Source organism: Ammospiza nelsoni, chromosome 8 (assembly GCF_027579445.1).
Source record: "Ammospiza nelsoni isolate bAmmNel1 chromosome 8, bAmmNel1.pri, whole genome shotgun sequence".
Lineage (NCBI taxonomy): Eukaryota > Metazoa > Chordata > Aves > Passeriformes > Passerellidae > Ammospiza > Ammospiza nelsoni.
This window is the reverse complement of record NC_080640.1, coordinates 32,321,517-32,340,535: the sequence shown is the minus strand read 5'-3', so window position 1 is coordinate 32,340,535 and position 19,019 is coordinate 32,321,517. Positions and strand designations below refer to the sequence as shown.

The following is a 19,019-nucleotide window of genomic DNA, read 5'->3' as shown; positions in this document are numbered from 1 at the left end:
CCTGTCAGGGAACAATTCCTAATTCCCAATATCCCATCCAGCCCTGCCCTGTGTCACTCTGAACCCATTCCCTGTGTCCTGTCCCTCCAGTTCCTGTTGCAGGGTCCCTCTCCAGCTCCCCTGTGTCCCTTCAGGCCCTGGAAGGAGCTGTGAGGTCTCCACACACCCTTCCCTTCTCCAGGCTGAGCATTCCCAGCTCTCCCAGCCTGGATCCAGAGGGAAGCTGCTCCAGAGGGGCAGAATCCCCCCTGCCCTGCTGCCTTCTCACCCCGCTACTCATTCTCTAGTGCAGTTACTAACTAGTAGTAACAGTGATAAATTAATAGTAGTAGATGTTGGAAAGGCAGCAGAGGCTTCTCTGGCATCCCCAGGCTGTGGAACGAGGCCATTGGAGCAGTGTGTCAGTGCTGGGGTGAGTGTGTGATTCAGCACCTGCGGTTGTTCCTCCTCTGGTGGAAGGGCAGAAGGTGCCAAAATAAAACACCAGCTGGATTTTTACTGAGGAACTCTTGTGTAGCTTAGCCAAAGGGAGGAATGAAAGTCCTCAAACCTTTGAGGACTTGAAGGAGGTTGGGTTCAGATGGGATATTGGGAATAAGGAATTGTTCCCTGGGAGGGTGGGCAGGCCGTGAAATGGATTTCCCAGAGAAGCTGTGGCTGCCTCTGGAAAAGGGAAGCACAGGGAGGGAAGGAAAGGAAAATCAGAACTGAAAAAAACACCTGCATGGGGTTGGAATGTTGTTGGATAAAAGGTGTTGTGCAGGGAGTTGGGATATGTGAATGGAGGGATGGGACACAGGGAATGGCTCCCAGTGCCAGAGGGCAGGGCTGGATGGGATATTGGGAATGAGGAATTGTTCCCTGGCAGGGTGGGCAGGCCCTGGCACAGGGTGCCCAGAGCAGCTGTGGCTGCCCCTGCATCCCTGGCAGTGCCCAAGGCCAGGCTGGACTTTGGGGCTTGGAGCAGCCTGGGACAGTGGGAGGTGTCCCTGCCATGGCAGGGGTGGAATGAGGTGATCTCTAAGGTCCCTTCCAACCCAAACCACTCTGGGATCCCACATTCTCAGAGGGATGTGTGTCCAGGTGTGACATGGAAGGTCAAGGTTTCCAGCCATCAAGTCCTGGGCTCTGCCTGAGTCCCAAACCCTGTATTATTCTTGGCCTCTGAGGCCCTTAAGAATCAAAATTTACACCTTCTGCTGAGGTGTGTTGCTTGTTAGCCTCACCCTTCTCAGCCATCAGGCAGCATTGCTGCTGGATGCCTCTCATGCTCTCATTTGAGGCATCACAGGACTGCAACCCCACCTGCTGCTGGCACAACAGGAAGGGAAGCAGCCTGTGGGATCAGCTGTGTCCCCAGTGCTGTCCCTCAGGTGCAGGTCTGCTGCTGCTGAGTCACCTCCTCTGAGGCACACGGGTGCAATCAGCACCTCCTCAGCCCTGGGATTGGGGTTAATCCTGCTGTCCTGGGCTGTCCATGCCCACCTTCCCTCAGCTGGGGCCCTGCTGCTGCTGTTCCTGCTGCTGTTTTCCACCAGGACCCCCTCAGCCCTGGGACTGGGGTTAATCCTGCTGTCCTGGGCTGTCCATGCCCACCTTCCCTGCTGCTGGGGCCCTGCTGCTGCTGCTCCTGTTGCTGTTTCCCACCAGGCACCTCCTCAGCCCTGGCATTGGGGTTAATCCTGCTCTCCATGCCCATCTTCCCTCCAGCTGAGACCTTGCTGCTGCTGTTTTCCACCAGCACCTCCTCAGCTCTGGCATTGTGGTTAATCCTGTCCTGGGCTGTCCATGCCCACCTTCCCTCCAGCTGGAGCCCTGCTGTTCCTCCTGCTGCTGCCCCTTTCCACCAGGACCCCCTCAGCTCTGGGATTTGGGTTAATCCTGCTGTCCATGCCCACCTTCCCTCCAGCTGAGACCCGGCTGTTCCTCCTGCTGCCCCTTTCCTGTGCCCAGGTGCCTCTTGCCAAGGGTGAAGCAGCCACAAACCACCTGGCCCTGGCAGCCTGACTTGGGAAAGGGAGCAGCACCCTGCTGTTGGCAATATGAATGCCAGCTCTTGTGCAATTCCTGCCAAATAAACACAAAACTGCCTTGCAGTAACCTTGGAGAACACTCAGGTTGAAGAATCTGGTGAGTCCTTATCTGCTCGTGCTTTTCCTGGTTTAAAGTCCCTTTGGCTAGGCTGGGCTGTCTCTGGTTTGCACATTTATAGGGGTTTTGCCCGTGCTGGAGTTGCACAGTGGAGCTTGAGGAAAGACCTGATCTTTTCACAACACCTTGTTTGGGTTGCTCATGCAATCATTCCATTCTCTCTAATGAAATGGAATAAACAAAAGCATAAATGTGGGTTGGGAAATAATGCAGATGTGGTCACTGGTGTTTCTTCAGTAATTCCTCCCCTGTTCCTGTGCTCACAAGAGCCCAGAACAACACTGAACTCGTTGTACTTCTTCCCTGATCTCTCTTCATTGGCTTTAAAGTGTATTTTACAGCTGAAAGAGTTTGGTTTGTGCCTGAACAGACCTGGGACAACGTGAGCAAAATTTCTCAGCAAAGAAACACCCACAGTTTGCAAATTTGGTGCCGTGGTGCTCCTGAGATTATTTCCCAGCATACTGGAGAACAGCTGATCTGGCTGAGCTTTCAACACTTGTTTGTGAAGTTTTGGAGAAAATTACATCTGATTTTGATTTCAGCTAACTTTCCATGGCCTTATATTCCCACCTGCTTGAAGTCCCATCCCAAGAAAATGCAAATCTTAAAACCAGAGTCTCTCTCTCTCAGAGGTTCATCTAACAAGCTCAAAAGAAAATTTGAAAATTACACTGGAAATAGCATGGGAAATTGCTGTGAGTTCCTGAAATAAGAAAGCACAGTGTTTTCAACCAAATGAAAAGGCTGAATCTACTCAGCAATGCCTCTGGAAATCGTTGTCAGGCTGTAAATGATCAAAAAGACGTGAAAAGGCAGCACGCCATCTGTCATAACTCCACAAAACCTTGTCCTAGATTAACTCTGGGACAAATCAGTTTCCAAATAACCCCATGGGCTGGCACGTTGCTTAAAGCAGACACCAGAGCAATCCTTGGGCTGCTTGCAAAAGCACCACCTCTCTTCAAGCCTGTGCATGTGGGAAGGAGCCTGTGCTCCCCTCCGCGACTCCTGTGAGTGCTGCTGCCCTGTGTGAGGTGGGAAAGGATGGATCAGCAGCAGGGTGACACTGCTGTGTCCTGGGGGGGATGTGACACAGCTGTGAGCCCTCACAGCCTCATGTGACACCCTCTGCATGAGCACACCTGGGAGAAGATTGAATGAGAGGCTGAGTGACCAACATCCTCCCCACGTGTGGCTGAGGCTGCTTTGCCCACACAGGGAGGAGAAAAGGGTGGTGGAGGCTTTGTGGGTGAATGGAACACCATGGACTGAGATATGTGGGACATTGATCTGTTGGAGCAGATCCAGGGCAGGCACCAGGATGAGCAGAGGGACGGAGCAGCTCTGCTGGGAGAGATGGGGTGTTCAGCCTGGAGAGGAGAAGCTCTGGGGTGACCAAACTGTGGCCTGAAGGAGCTGCAGGAAACATGGAGTGATTGTTTAAAAGGGATGGAGTGCCAGGACACAGGGAATGGCTCCCCAGTGCCAGCGGGCAGGGCTGGATGAGATATTGGGAATTAGGAATTGTTCCCTGGCAGGGTGGGCAGGCCCTGGCACAGGGTGCCCAGAGCAGCTGTGGCTGCCCCTGGATCCCTGGCAGTGCCCAAGGCCAGGCTGGACTTTGGGGCTTGGAGCCACCAAGGTGTCCTTGGGGTGGGATGAGATGGGATTTGAGGTCCCTTCCCACCCAAACCACCCATGATTCCATGATTGTGTGATACCCTCTGCAATCACCACAGACCTGCCTGGTGGTGTTGGACTTGCCTGACAGAGCTGAGACAAGCCAGGCCTCCAATCCTGCCATGGCCATCCCAGGAGATGGGATGTCACAATATTTATTCTGCAGGCATAAATCAATTTGCTTCCAAAACAAACCTCTTCATTTGTTATTGATCCTTTGGCAGCAGAGGGGAAGCAAGTGCCAGAATCTGATCAAACCAGAACCTCAGAGAGTGCTCTGTCAGGGCAGAATGAAGATAATGCATTGCAAACACTGAACCAGATAATTGCAGGAGTGGCAGAAACTTCATAACCTGAACAGAAAGAGACCAAGCCCAGCACTTTTAATGAGTTTCCAGAAGTGCAAAGTTAGTGCTTTAAAACTGAATTTGAATAAAAAACTGAATTTGAATAAATGGCAGGTGTGGTTTAGTGGTTTAGTGGTGAACGTGGTTGGCTTTGATGATCTTGGGGGGGTCTCTAAGGATTCTGTGATTCTGATTTCCTGCCAGCTTTTCAGAAGTTTGCATGGGGAGCATCTTGGCAGCCTCTCAGTGTGTTTATTTTCCATTTGCACTGCTATCCATGGCATGAGCACACTGCAGCCCTGTAAGGTGCTGCTCCAGGGCATGGCCCTGCCTCGAGCAGCTGATCACAGAGAAAAAGATGTCATTACAAATGTCCTAAGTGAGGCAGCTAATCACTGGCAATCCAGGCAGATCCTATCTGACCTATAGCCTCATTCCTGCACCCTGCCATGGCCTCACCCTGCCCTGTTTTCTGCTGTGGTCAGTTCCAGCTCTAAGGGCAGAAAGTGAAACACTTTACAGGTGCTAACCTGAGCAGTGCCAGCCCTGTGCCACCATCTCCAGACTCCTGGATGAAGCTCAGCTGCTAAAACCCCTCAGTTTGGCTCTGCAGAGCAGCTGTGCTGGGCTCCACGCCCTCCTCACCACCCACCTCTTCCCTGCAGGGACATGCTGGAGGCATCAGGATCATCTGGAAATGATCCCTAAGCATGAGGAGCATTGCACCTGCACCTGGTGAGAGGTCTGTGCTGAAAACCTTCACACCCACAGAATCCTGGAATGGTTTGGGTTGGAAGAGACCTCAAATCCTGCCTCATTCCACCCCTTCCATTATCCCAGGTGGCTCCCAGCCCCATCCAACCTGGCCTTGGGCACTTCCAGAGATCCAGGGGCAGCCACAGCTGCTCTGGGCACCCTGTGCCAATTTCTCCAGAGTTTTAACCTTTAGTTAACAGTACAACCACACAGAGCCCAGTAGACCCTATCCACTTTATTATTATTATCATTATCATTATCATTATTATTATTACATATTTGTGGAAAGAGAACCTTATCCTTTGCCCTGCTTGCTCCCAGGCGTATTTTAAGATGGTAGATACACAAACTGGCAAATTCACGATTCCTCCTCTGATCAAGGTATCATTAACAATTTAACCCAGAAGCTGGAAACAGATTTAGGCTCGTTGCTGCTGTCCACCACACTCTTCTTCTGTCTCCCTGAGAGACAGCAAAAGGTGGCCTTTGCAGCTGGGTTTGTGCCTTAGGGTAGCTTGAAGTGGTGTAAAATGGTGTTTCCTGCTGGAACTTACTGAAACTCCTTTGTGCATAAGTGAGATTATCCAAATCAGCATGAATCTGAGGAAGATGTCCCCTTTGTTAGTAAAGTGGGAGGATCTCATGGATACAAACCCGTGGCCACTCTTCATTGTCACCAGGCAGGATGTTCATAGCTCCTTCCTGCCCTGAAGGAAGGCAGTGAGTGCCGGGATGTTGGGATTCCTGGTGTGGAAGCGCCGCCAGAAGGTGAATAAAGCAGGACCCATCCACCACGTGGCTTCATCCCATCCCTGTGGGACACCAGCATCCAGGAGGGCACGGGGCTCCTGGCCAGCTGTTTGCAGCTGGGAACCCAAGCTCAAGGAGCCCAGAGTCCACAATGGCCACCAGGAGCCAAATTCCACTAAACTGGTGGTGAGGGAGGCACGTGGGAGACTCAGGGTGTGAGGGCTGTGCTCAACTTCAGCCTACTGAACCTCAGTCCAGAGTGCTTCCCCAGTCATTGCATTGCCTGGTTGCCCTCCCTGGACAGAGCAATATCAATCCAGACCAAGTGTAGCAGTTTATTGAGCTTTTCCCCCCAGTTTTTCTTCTTTTTTAAAATAATTTCCCCCCCAAGATGAAAGATGCCCCAGAAGTCATGGAGAAGCCAACAATCACTGCTCCAGCTCTAGGCACCCTTCTCCATCAGGTCAAGCATTTCTTTGTAGACCTGCTCGTAGACCTGCTTGCCCCAGAGGAAGTCAAAGTGGACAAATTCGGGGATGTACTTTTTGTAGGCCACGTTGGAGATGCGGGGCAGGGTGATGTTCACGTCCTCAGGGGCTGAGATCCAGTCCTTGCCCCCATACCAGGCAGCCAGCGGGGTTTTCATGTTCTCCAGCTCATAGAAGGGAGGAGTGCTCTGCAAGACAGGAGGGAGGCAAAGGGCAGGCCAAAAATTCAACGTGTGTCCTGGTGGCTGCTTGGAATTTCTCCCTTATCCCAAGGGATAGAAGAGGAGCTATCACCAGGGAGCCTCACTGCACCTTGGGCTCCTGTTCTTTCCACCAGAGGGTCAAAAAGTCATCACTGAGTGACTGAGTTACTTATTTTTATTAGAAAGTTATGAACCTGCTTCCCCATACAAAGCAAATTCCATAAATACCATGTAATTCATGGAATCGCAGCATGGTTTGGGTTGGGATGGACCTCAAACATCATCTTGTCCCAGCTCCCCTGCCGTGGGCAGGGGCACCTTCCACTATTCCAGGCTGCTCAGTTGTCCAAATGCAGTCTCAGCCACTGGAATATTTATTTTATTTTTTCTCTGAGCATGGCTCTCTCTTACCTGGTTGTAATGAAGCACGTTGTCACTGCCGTAATCGTAATGCTTGAATTCTCCAGTCTGATAGAGCTGGAAAAGGAGAGTTATGTTCATTATCCACACATTGGAGGGGGCTCTAAGACAGATAAAAGAGGTGACAGGGGACTGCAGTGCTCCCTCCTGCCACCAAGGCTCAGGGATGCCATTTTTACATTTGGATTTTGGGAGGAGAGCCCAGCCCCAGGAAACCCACAGTGAAGAACCTGGTGTACAGCCAAGAGCCTCAAAAGAGACATGAATCAGACAACTTTGGGCAAGATTTTTGTGTGTTGTGGTCAATGCCATCAGCAGGAGGATCTGAGTAGAACATTTTCAATAATTAGTTGTACCATTAGTGGTCTCTCTGACCCTCAGCTTTCCCTCTGGCATCTCCTGTCCTGGTTTATCACCAGGTTCCACCTCCTCCTCCTACAAGCCCCAGTTCTTTTGTTGGGATAAATGACTTTATTTGCAGCAGTGTTTCAGCTTTCCCCTCCCTCCCTCACACAGCTCTGCAGGGGGAACAGGGGGGGATTATCCCCAGTTTTATTCCCAGATCATTCCCCGAGCAGAGGGAGGAGAACAGGAGGTGTTACCTGGCGCCAGTGCAACATGTTTTTTAGGGATGTGGAGTCAGGGTAGCGGGCCAGGTACACATCCATGCGGCTCTGCAGGACCATCAGAGAGGTTTATTCTCTGCTCCCCCAAAAAACCCACATCAGAAATTAAACCAAACCTGTTCAGTAGCCACACCAGCCTCACCCACACTGAGCTCCCTGCAGCAAGATGAGCAAATCCCATGGTAGGAGCCTGCCTTGTTCCCAAGGTAAACTAAGGCTCCATACCTCATGCTCAGGATCCTTTTGCAAAGCTCAGCTCTGTGTGTTGTCCCTAACACATTTCCTTCTTGGAATATTAAGGAATTTCACCAATGATTCACACCCCCCACCCTGGTGCCTCCAGGTTGAATTTTTCTACCAGCCAAAGATGTGGAAGGGCATGGAGGCAGCAGATGCACAGCTCAGGCTGGGACAGTGAGGAAGGGGATCTCTGGAGAGGGAAGCTGCAGTGTACATACCACATTCAAGCTGTTGGTGAAACCACCAGGCAGGTAAAACACCAAAGAGCACACGGTCTTCAGCATGGGGTAGGTGCACATGGTGGAAATCACTTGCTTCAACACCTCACCCTTATCAAAGACCACTGTCTTGCCTAAAATGATCTGTGGAAGTCAGAGGGGTGGATCAGTGGGGTGCATCACGCTCTGTTTTGCCTCCAGGTGCTCCCCACCTCTTTGCTCACCCCTGAAAGTTTGCCGACAACTTTGCTGTGCTTCATCATTTTGGCTTTTCAGAAAAGGCCATGGCCCTGGAAGAGCCCTGACCTTCCTAGGAGAGGTTTCTCCCAGGAGAAGGGACCCATACCCAATCCCTGTTAATAGCTCTGTGATGAAGGCTGGACAGGAGGATGACCTGCCTGCCCTCCAGGCTCACAGCACACGCACAAACACCCAGAGTGGGGAGATGGAGGTGATGGAGGAGCCCTGCCTGTCTCAGGTGAGCCTCCCAGTCCCTCCTCCCCCTCACACCCCACCTGTGCTGAGGACACACCTTGATCAGCGCCTCGGGGAGGTCAAACACCCTCACCAGGGGGGACTTCATGTGGGAGTTGACAGTGATGGGAGCCAAGGCGAAGAACATCTTGATTTTGCGATCCAGCTCGGGAATGGAGGAGAAGGCAATGAAACCTGCATGGGGGAGAGGGAAGCAGACCCTGCCCTGCTGTTCCCGAGGCAGATGTTGGCTTCCAGGTGTGTGTGCCCACCTTAAAGCCCCTCAGAGGTGGCTCCAGCAGGTCAGGCTCTGGCAGCAATGAGATGAACCCAGTTTGGGGCTGCCAGTGCTCAAAACTCTTCTGTTAAAACAATTACCTGCTCTTTTCCTTTTTGTTATTTGGAAATACCCGGACATTTCCCTTCCTTTTTTAGGAACACTCCCTGACCAAGGTTTTAGGAGCACTCCCAGGCTGGGGTGCACAGCTGGTGTGACCCTGCCAGGCCTGCTCTCCTCCTCAGTACCTGTGGTGGTGCCTTGGGAATAAGCCACGTAGTACAACTGCTCCTGCCCCGTTCTCTGCAGGATGTAGTTGATGGACGCTGGAAGGTCATACATGGCCATCTCATGGAAGCTGCAGGGGAGACAGGCATGTGACAAAATCACCTTTTCTGACCTTGCCATGGTTGCTTGGGTGCGGGCAAGCGCTTTGGCAGGAGCTGACAACCCAATTTCTGCCCAATGGCAGAGGGTGTGACTGCCAGGAGCACCTCTCCTCCGGCCTGCACGCACTGCTGAGGGTACCAGGGACCTGCTAAGCCTCCAGTTTCATGGAAAATACCTGTAAGCTGAGTATTCCTGCTGGTGGAACTCAAACTCCTGGTGTTTCCGTGACCAGCTGTTGCCCCGGCTGTTCCCGATCCAGACGTCGTAGCCAGCGTCGGCCAGGATGAAGCCCAGGCTGGTGTTGGGCAAGTTGGTGACCCAGTTGCTTCCCTCCAACACCAGGCCATGCTGCAGGAGTACCACAGCCTTTGGAGCTGGAGGAAGGAAGAGAAGGAATCATTTTCTGTGACCATGAGCAAAATCGAACATTCACATGATTGACTCACATTCACATTCATGCTCTGACAGCAGCCCTGGGAAGTGACACCAGGGCAGGGACACTGTCCTCTGTCCTCTGTCCTCAGCCTCTCTGTGGAGCTGTTTTGGAAGAAGGCCAGGGCAGACACTGGAAATCTGGGTTTTTTTCTCACTTATTTGCCATGTACACGACAAGAACTGGGCATGACCCCACCACTGCTCTGAAGCTGGGGTTTCAGTGCAGAACAGGGAGATCCCCAAATCTTCCTTCCTGGACACAGGAAAGATGCAAAATACTGAGATGGCACTGGGTTGGCTGCCTGGTTTGTTTTCCTTTCCTCACTAATGGCTTTTTGCTGCTCCACTTCTGTTTTTTAAAACCTGGGGCGAGATTTCTCTGCCCCATTCATCCTCCTTCCTTTTTGGGGCAAATCCTCTCAGAACAAGGTCAGCATGGTGGGCACCTGCATTTCTTCTGCTCCTGAGGCTATTTGTCTGCTTTTTCCTACAGGGACAGCTTCCTCCTGGAGCACTGTCCTGGGCTGACTATATGATGCTTTTATCCCCAACCATCTGTTCTGTTTATGCTGAATAATAAGTTTTGCACCTTTAAGACTTATTCCAAAGAATAAAGAAAAAAACCCCCAAACTGTGCAGTTTATTTTCAAACACTACACTCACTCCTCCATATTCCTTGTCCTAAACTGTGTTGTCTGCAAATAAACAAACAACAAAAAGCTCTCCTTTATTTTAGTTAGTTTAGTTAGCAAAAAATTTCCCTAAAGTGTAATTTTTTCCCTTTTCTTTAAACCTACTCTAAACCTACTCTAATTTTTTTTTCCTTTTCTTTAAACCTACTCTAAACTGGACACCCAAAAAACCACCAATAGCTCACACCTGTAACCCCCCAGACCAAACCTGAGCTGCAGCATTTCCAGCACCAAAAAGACTAATAAGAGACTAAGTAAACTAAACTGCAACCCAGAAAAGAGACTTTCTGAGCTTGTCATCTCTTTTAAAACAGCAAAAAAAAAAGAGTATTGTTTAATATAGTATTAGTTCTATTGTTTAATAAAGTTTTTGTTTAAACAAGTTTTTTCCACTTTTCTCCAAAATAAAAAATTTCTCCAAGACCAATAAAAAAAAAACAAAAAACAAAAAAACCCCCACAATTAAATCTGCTTTTCAAAAAAAGCTCCTTTAAAAGTTCTCTCCCAAATTTGCCCACAACCAAAACAAATACAAGCACCCATCCCACGGTGAGGTTGCCTTGGCTGTGGGTTATTGCAGCCCAGCCAAGCCCTCAGGGTGGCAGGGGCAGGCAGAGCTCCCTGTGGCACTTACGGGGACAGAACATGTTGGATGGCGGCGCCCCTGCCTTGTGGGAGAGGCTGAAGCTCCCTGGGCTGCCTCTGCCGTGGGGGATCCTCTGCAGGGTGAGGAAATATCCGTCCTCTGTCAGCACCTCGTGCTCCTCGTAGGGGTACCCGTGGTACCGCACAATTTCGCCCTGTGGGAAGGGAAGGAGAGCAAGGGACAGTCCCTAAGGAGAGTCTCTGTCCTCAGGGGTGGCAGGGCTTGGCTGGGCAGAGCCATCTGTGCTGGTGATGGTGACACCAGGGGGAAGCTGGGCTCAGTCTCTCCCAATGTCCCCATGGTGATGTCATGACTCCAGCCAGAGTTTTTGGCAGGCCTGGTGAAGAATTGTAATTTTCTGTGTTGCAATCAAGAGCAGGGCAGCACAGACAGCCCAGCTCTGAGCCTGAGAGGGCTGTGAGGGCTGTCCTGACCAAACCTGCTGACTTGGAACAAAGCTCTCCCCCTGTGATGGTGTTCACAGGGGTCTCAGGATGAGGGAACAGATGAGAATGTGACTCCATGTTCCAGAAGGCTTGATTTATTATTTTATTTTAGATATAGATATAGATGATATAGATACAGATATAGATGATATAGATATATATAAAATTAAAACTATACTATTATTAAAACTATACTAATAGAAGAATAGAAGAAAAGATTTCATCAGAAGGCTGGCTAAGAATAAAAAAAGAATGATACCAAAGGCTTGTGACTGACCAGACTGTCTGGACAGCTGACTGTGATTGGCCATTAATTAGAAACAACCAACATGGACCAATCACAGATCCACCTGTTGCATTCCACAGCAGCAGATAACCATTGTTTACATTTTGTTCCTGAGGCCTCTCTGCTTCTCAGCAGGGATTTTTCATAAAAGATGTCTGTGACATCCCCCCATAAATTCCTGCCATAAATCTCTGTGCATGTAAGAGCGGGGAGACAAATATCTCATAAAATCGTGGTGTCAACCCTCAGTGAAGGCAAACAGAGCCCGTGAGTCTTGCACAGACCATGTGGGTAACTTGCTCAACCCAGCAGCAAAAGAAGGGACTTACAACATCCATGGACACCTCGGGGTTCTCCTCTGACTTTGCAGCGACGAGCACGAAACAAGAGATGGTGAGGAACAGCCACATCATGGTGCTCTGCAAAACATTGCCAGAACTTTGAGAGACTTTGCTGGCACTAGCACAGAAACAAGAGATGGTGAGGAACAGCCACATCATGGTGCTCTGCAAACCATTGTCAGAACACTGAGGGACTTTGCTGGCACTAGCACAGAAACAAGAGATGGTGAGGAACAGCCACATCATGGTGCTCTGCAAACCATTGTCAGAACATTGAGGGACTTTGCTGGCACTGGCACAGGCACAGAAACAAGAAATGGTGAGAAACAGCCACGTCATGGTGCTCTGCAAAATGCTGTCAAAACCTTGAGAGACTTTGCTGGCACAGAAGCTGTGGGGAGTTCTCTTGATCTGCCCTGCACTTCCACCAGGATACCAACCTCACCCCTCCATGGGTTAAATTATTCTAAAGCAGAAGTCCTCCAATTCTGAAAATGGCTCGTTTTGCTAATCTTGAACAAAGCCAGAGTCCAAATTCCATCCCATTTTAATCCCACATTCTCCATAGGCTCTCATATTCAGAAACACACAGAGGTACAGGTACATCTGTATGTGCCTGGGCAAACCTGGATTTCGAGGAGGTGATTATAAATCATCCATTTAAAATAATTTCTTGGATAGTTGGAAGAATATGTTATTTTGTTCCACCGACAGCTGACCTAATGAGGAGTAAACCACCCAGTTTTAAGTTTCAGGGCCACGTTCTTAAGAAGAAATCAAACAATGTGGTCTGCTTGGGTTCTCCTTATGGCTGGGAGAAACCCTGGGACACCCTGGGCTTGTTTTTGCAGACCTGAGTGAGATGCCATCTCAGGACACCCCTGTTCTTCCTGGGAAGGATTTTGGTGTCTGCTTCAGCTTGTTCCTACCACAAAACATCTCACTGTGCTACTTTATCTGACAGAAACAGAATCACAGAATGCTCTGGCTGGAAAAGGACCTTAAAGATAATTTTGTTCCAATCCCTCTGCTGTGGGCAGATCTCTGCCACATAGGAATGGGTAAATTTATTGGAGGTGACAAATTTGCAGCAGTATTTCTGCTACCTAGAGAAGTTCCCTCAGCTACTTAGAGGAGTTTAATTCTGTGGAAGAACTTAGCAGGGATTCCCAAATTACAGAATCACAGAATTTCTAGGTTGGAAGAGACCTTTAAGATCATCGAGTCCAACCCATGTTCTGACACCTCAACTAGATCATGGCACCAAGTGCCACTGACTGCCAGCGCCAGGTATCTTGCACCCACCCAAGCGAAACTGAGGAGATCTGGGAGCAGATTTCTGTCCCTTCGCGGCTGTCCCCGATCCTGCCGCGGGCTGCCCGTGCTGCGGGAGGTGACAGAAGCCAGCCGGTCCCTCCCGGAGCGGTGGCAGCGGAGGATGGGCGCACCTGCAGCGCTCACCTGGGCACGGCCCTGCGGCTCCTCCCGCTCTCAGATCCGCCAAGGGGCGGCCGTGCCCGGCCCCAGGGACCCCATCTCCCACCCCACCATCCCCCGGAGCCCGCCAGGTGCGATCTGGGGACGCTGTCGCCTGTCGCTGGTCTCCACCAGGCTCTGGAGTTGGTATTTTTAGGGCGAGCCTTTAGCAAAGCCAGCAGAGCACATTTTTTGTGACGTAGCGTCAGGAGAAGGGCATGCAAATTCCAGGGCAGAGCCTTGCTTGGGATGGATGGCCCTTTCCTCCCAGCAGCCAGCTTGGGAAAACTCCCAAAATTTCCCTTTGCGACATGTCCCTCATCCCAGCACACCTTGTGACATCCCAGAGGTGCAGCAGGGTAAATAGGAACAGCATCGATGTCCTGACCCCTCTCCAAACGCTCCCACCCCTTCCCTGAGCAGGACATTCCTTTGGAGGATATTCCCTGGGGCTGTCCAGGTGCCCTGTCCCGCTGTCCCCAGGGTGGCACCGAGCACAGGGATTACCCGTAGTGTCCAGAAGAGCCCTTGTCCCCGCTGTGCCCCGAGCAGAAGGTGCTGCTGGCTGCTCACGCCGCTCCCATGGGGCTGGAGCTGCCTCTGCTCCCGATTCGGGAGATTTGGGAGCCGCCACTCCCTCTGGTCCCTCCTCCTGCCGAGCTGGAATTCACCCCCGGGCTGCCGGGCTGCCCTGGCAGTGTTTCCACCCAGAGCTGTGACAAACGGGTTGGTTCCAGCCGGTGGAGTCACCTGGCGTGGCTGTGGCCCCTGTGGAGCCCAGGGTGGGCACTGAGGGTTCTCACCTGCGCCGGGGCTGGTTTGGTGCAAGGGGATGAGTGGGACCAGCTCATCCCACCAAACTCCACTGGGAAAGCCCCTTTTGTGTCTTCCTGCTGCCTCCTGGCACAGAATGAGCCTGAAAATGCAGAACATCCCAGTCCCAGCGGTTCTCAGGATTTCCGCTGGTCACAGTGACCCTGGGATTGTTGAAGTGAGGGGGAGACGACCATCCTATAATGCATTGAACTCCGATTTATTGATTGATCAGTCACTTTAAATAACAGTGTTAATTAACTTCATGCATATTCCAAAATCCAGGTTTACGATAGGCTAACAGAGAAAACTCTAACCACTCCTTTTGTTTTACAATACCGATAATTGTTTACACAAAACAAAACCAGCGTTCCCACTGTGATATGAAAGGTTCCCAAAACTTCCACATCTGTTCCCAGGGTGCCATCTTTTCCCAGAGAGGGTGTTTTGCTTGTTATGGGAAGACTGTCTGAGAACCTTATTGTTTATAGAGTGATGCCTGAGAGAGTCTAATTGTTTATAGTAATCAGGCTGGGAACTGCTTTTGGAACTGCTTCGCAACTACCTTTTACTTTTCTCTCAATTGCATGGCTTCATGGCCTTTTTCTTTAAGCCATGCTTGAACTAAACTCCCAACATGGGATGCGTTAGAAAATCTCTTTTCCCAGCCTGGCTGTCAAAGAAGGAGTCGGGACTCTTCAGTTCTCATTCTCAAGGTTGTTTATTGTTTCTTATCTATAAAATTCTTTCTCTGTCCAGCTGGGTCTGCTCAGACAGAGGCACACTGGCCACCCTCAGGGTGGTGTCATCATTTGTTACTAAAAACTACATGTACAATATTTACAATAACTTCCCAATACCTATCACCTATGTTAGACAGTGAGTTTCTACTCTAAACCAATCCAAAAGTGCCAACATCACCCAGAAGATGGAGGCCAAGAAGAAGAAAGAGAAAGGCTGGACACACCCAGATTCCTCCATCTTGCCCCCTGAACCCCCATTCTAAAACCCCCCCAAAAAATCTATTTTTCCACCCTGTGATAAATTTACTGTCATTCTACTTAAACTTTCATGGCTTGTAATTCTTCATATAAAAGTTGGCAATTATTTTTTTGCAAGGGCTAAATCAAAGGCACGGGGTCTTGGGCAGAGGAATTTCCTGGGCTCTGACAAACAGTGACTTCAAGGGGTGCTCTATTAAAAAAAAAAAAAAAAAAAAAAAGGAAACTAAATCCATCCCCAGGGAGGGAAGGAGCTGTGGATGGAGATTTCACATCTTGCCAGGCTTCCCCTCTTGCCAGCTGGTGATGCCTTTGGCCAGGAGCTGCCTGAGGAGGGGCCTGCAGGGATGGTGACAGGTCACAGGAGCTCTGGGTTGTGACGGTGTTCACAGGGGTCTCAAGATGAGGCAAGAGACGAGGATCTGACTCCATGTTTCAGAAGGCTTAATTTATTATTTTATTATATATATTACATTAAAACTATACTAAAAGAATAGAAGAAAGGATTTCATCAGAAGGCTAGCTAAGAATAGAATAGGAAGGAATGATAACAAAAGTTTGTGGCTCGGGCTCTGTCCGAGCCAGCTGACTGTGATTGGCCATTAATTACAAACATCCAAGATGGGTCAATCACAGATCCACTTGTTGCATTCCACAGCAGCAGATAATCAATGTTTACATTTTGTTCCTGAGGCCTCCCAGCTTCTCAGGAGGAAAAATCCCAAGGAAAGGATTTTTCATAAAAGATGTCTGCGACACTGGGTGTCATTTTTGTCACCTCTGCCTTGGTGGCCACCTCTCCACTCCTTGCTACAGGGCCCTGGTGCTGAGTGTGGGATCCTGCATCCCTCCTGCAGCCAGCACCTCCAGGTCTGGCCCAGCCACGCTTGCTCAAATGCAGACAGGCTTTGGAAATCCTCGATGTCTCCACCTCTAGCTGGATCTCCGATGGCTGCTCTTCACCAAGGACTAGCTGCAGGCAGTGCCAGGAGCCCTCCCAGCTGCCTCACCCTCAAATAAGCACTGGCTCTGAGAAGAATCTGATTTTTCCCCTGCAGGGAGAGGAGGAAAGGTGGAAGAACAGGATCAGGTATGCCTAGATGAGAAAAAAGCCACTCCCTCTTCCTCCCAGCACCGACAGAGTTTGCCTTTCTTTTGGGCACAGGACGTCAGAAAGGTTCATATGGACACTCCTGGTCCTGGCATCAAGTTCAGGGCCACATCAGTGGGCAGCCCCCGAGGGTGAATCACTGCACAGCCTGCTAAGACATGAGAAAATCAGAAAAAATTAAAATCGGGATAAAAATTAAGAGTTCTGAGCCAAGCTCATTCCATAGGTTTGAACAGTTATTTTATTTCCCTCCATTGGAGGGAAGGGGATTACTGCAAAGCAGCCAGAGGGTGAACACTGGGCTGCTTCCCACCAGTGCTGCTGCCAGGACAGGACTGGTGTGACCATGGTGGGAGCCTTGGGAAGGAGCATCCCCCACACGTGGGCAGAGAGGCACCTGAGACCCTCTGCCCTGTGCTGGGGAAAAAATTAGGTTTTTCCTAAATTTCCTTGCTCTTCAGCTTGCTGCTGGCTGGTCATGGGGGCACTGAGGTCTTGTGTTGGAGAGACAATTGTGTTGGTTACTGAGAATTTTGGACTTTCTGTGCTGCCAGGCACTGACCCCCAAGAGAACACTGCATTTGACCTGAGGCCATGGAAAATCTTCCAAAATGGAATAATAGAATTCAGTTCTATCTGAATGAATGGTAGAATTCAAGTCTTGCCATAATCTGGGATTGTGGGTGTGGAGTTTGAATAGAAATGTGTAATATCACATGGTGGGAAATTCAGAGTTTAAGGGTTTAGACAAACCCTGACCCCCAAGAGAACACTGCATTGACCTGAGGCCATGGAGAAGCTTCCAAAATGGAATGGTAGAACTGGGATTGTGGGTGTGCAGTTTGAACATAAATGTGTGATATCACAGGGTGGGAAACTAAGAGTTAAAGGGTTTAGAATACAGCAATATATATAAACAAGATGGAGGTTTTAGGGCACAGGCTGGGCCTTCTTCTTCACCTTCTTCTTCACCTTCTTCTTCACCTTCTTCTCCTTCACTTTCTTCTCCATGGATTTGGGTGGTTTTGTGTAACTGGATAAAAAACTCCACATTGTGGGCCATGGGTGGTTGGTTATTGGGTTAAAAGTAAAAATAATTCAGGTGTCATTTCTTAATTGGACAGTTTATCCTTAAAAGGCCTTGTAGAGAGAGAGAGATGGAGCTCCATTTTAGTTTGTTAGAGTGAAGTGCTGTAGAACTCAGGGTTTGTGAGACTGTGACAGAGATAAGAACTAATAAACATCTGAGTCCCATCAAGAAACACCATCTCACACATTTAATCCTGACCTTGGCAGAAAGAAGTTGAGACTTGGCAGTGTTGGAGCTCTCCCTGTCCATGGGACGGTGCACTACAAAGGAAACAGGACAGTCTGGGCAGCAGAGGGTGCTGTGAAAGTGCTGGTGAGGGGAAGGAGCTCCTGCCCAACCCCTCGCGGAAAGTGGGGAGGTTTGGTGTATGAGAATCCCCAAACCCAACAAACCCCACATGTCCCAGAGCATGAGGTGGTTGTGTGGCCTGGCCCTGGCCACCCAGGGCTCTGTGGGGATGGAGCTCTCTCCTGGGAGAGGATGGGAATCACTTTCAGCTGATTTATAAAGGTTTTTGGTGTTCCTTCTGTGGGATGTTCCTTTCTGTGTGTGCCATCAGTGCTGCTAAGTTTAATTTAGAAAAAACTTGGGCTTCCTTGCTTTGTCAGTAACAGAATGTAAAATCTGCTGGTGAAAAAATCCCACCCAACTCCAAAACCCCAGGCCACCCCTGCCTCTGGTTTGCTTTTGGTGCCTTGAGAAGGCTGACCTAGAACAGAGGCTGGACAGAGTTAAAGAATAAAGAAGGGATTTATTAAAAGGATCTCCTCCATGAATCCACCTTGGGCAGCACAAGAGTCCAGCCAGGGCTGCACCCAAGATGAACCAAAATGGGCACAAAATGAACCCAAAATGGTCACAAAATGCCCAACTGGTCACAAGGTCTCACACTTTTATAAGTTCTGGTTCATTTGCAAACTGCAGTTCATTGTCCAATTCCAGCTTTAGCCCATCCAGTGCCATCCTGCTTGTTTTTCTCTCTCCAGCCCACGTTGTTTGTGCTCTTGGACCTGAGATTTGGATCATTTGTCCTTGGTCCCCAGCTAGAGCAGGAATTGTTTTGTCTCCCTGCTCTGTGCACAGAGCTCACCATCCCTTAATGTGAAGCTCAGACCCACACACTAAAGCAGCTCAGAATCTGAAAAATATAAAAGCTAAACCTGAGGCATCACTTTCCTCCTTTGTCACCAGAGGGCCAAGCAGGACTCTGAGTGCTGAGCTCCCTCCCTACCTGATTTTTTTACTGCTCCTGTCCCTAAACCCCTCCCCACCCTCCATCTGGAGCTATTGTGCAAACCACCCCAGCTCAGGGCTGGAAACACCTCGTGGGCTTCAAGGACAGGCACTTGTCCCTTGGCTGCTGGGCTGAGGGTTATTATGAATGAGAAGCTTGACTAGGCCAATATTCAAGCAGCAATCAATTTATTATTTAATATGGTAAAGTATGAGCAATACAGCGCTGGGTACAGTGGGGGAAGTTTTCCCTCCAACTGCACACCGATAATTGATGGTTACAGGTATTTATAGGGGTACTTATCAGCTTTCTCAGCAGTTTCTATTCCAATTTTTACTCATCAGCAGTTTCTATTTCCCAATTTTTACGTCACAATTCTATACACTATTGTGATTTAGTTTTTCTCAGGATGTATCTCAAAAGGA

The 19,019-nt window shown here is 49.8% G+C and overlaps 1 protein-coding gene across 1 annotated transcript; it reads right to left on the bottom strand.

Moving 5' to 3' along the window:
- Window positions 1–5,209: 5,209 nt before the first annotated feature.
- Window positions 5,210–13,925, bottom strand: LOC132076061 (lysosomal acid lipase/cholesteryl ester hydrolase-like). Its single transcript, XM_059476966.1, has 10 exons — window positions 13,853–13,925; window positions 11,858–11,947; window positions 10,785–10,950; window positions 9,199–9,397; window positions 8,882–8,991; window positions 8,415–8,551; window positions 7,883–8,026; window positions 7,401–7,472; window positions 6,790–6,855; window positions 5,210–6,363 (listed from the first exon to the last, which is right to left on the bottom strand). Exons 2-10 carry the CDS (start codon window positions 11,939–11,941, stop codon window positions 6,130–6,132), a joined length of 1,212 nt encoding a protein of 403 aa, XP_059332949.1. The 5' UTR covers window positions 11,942–11,947; window positions 13,853–13,925; the 3' UTR covers window positions 5,210–6,129.
- Window positions 13,926–19,019: the final 5,094 nt, after the last annotated feature.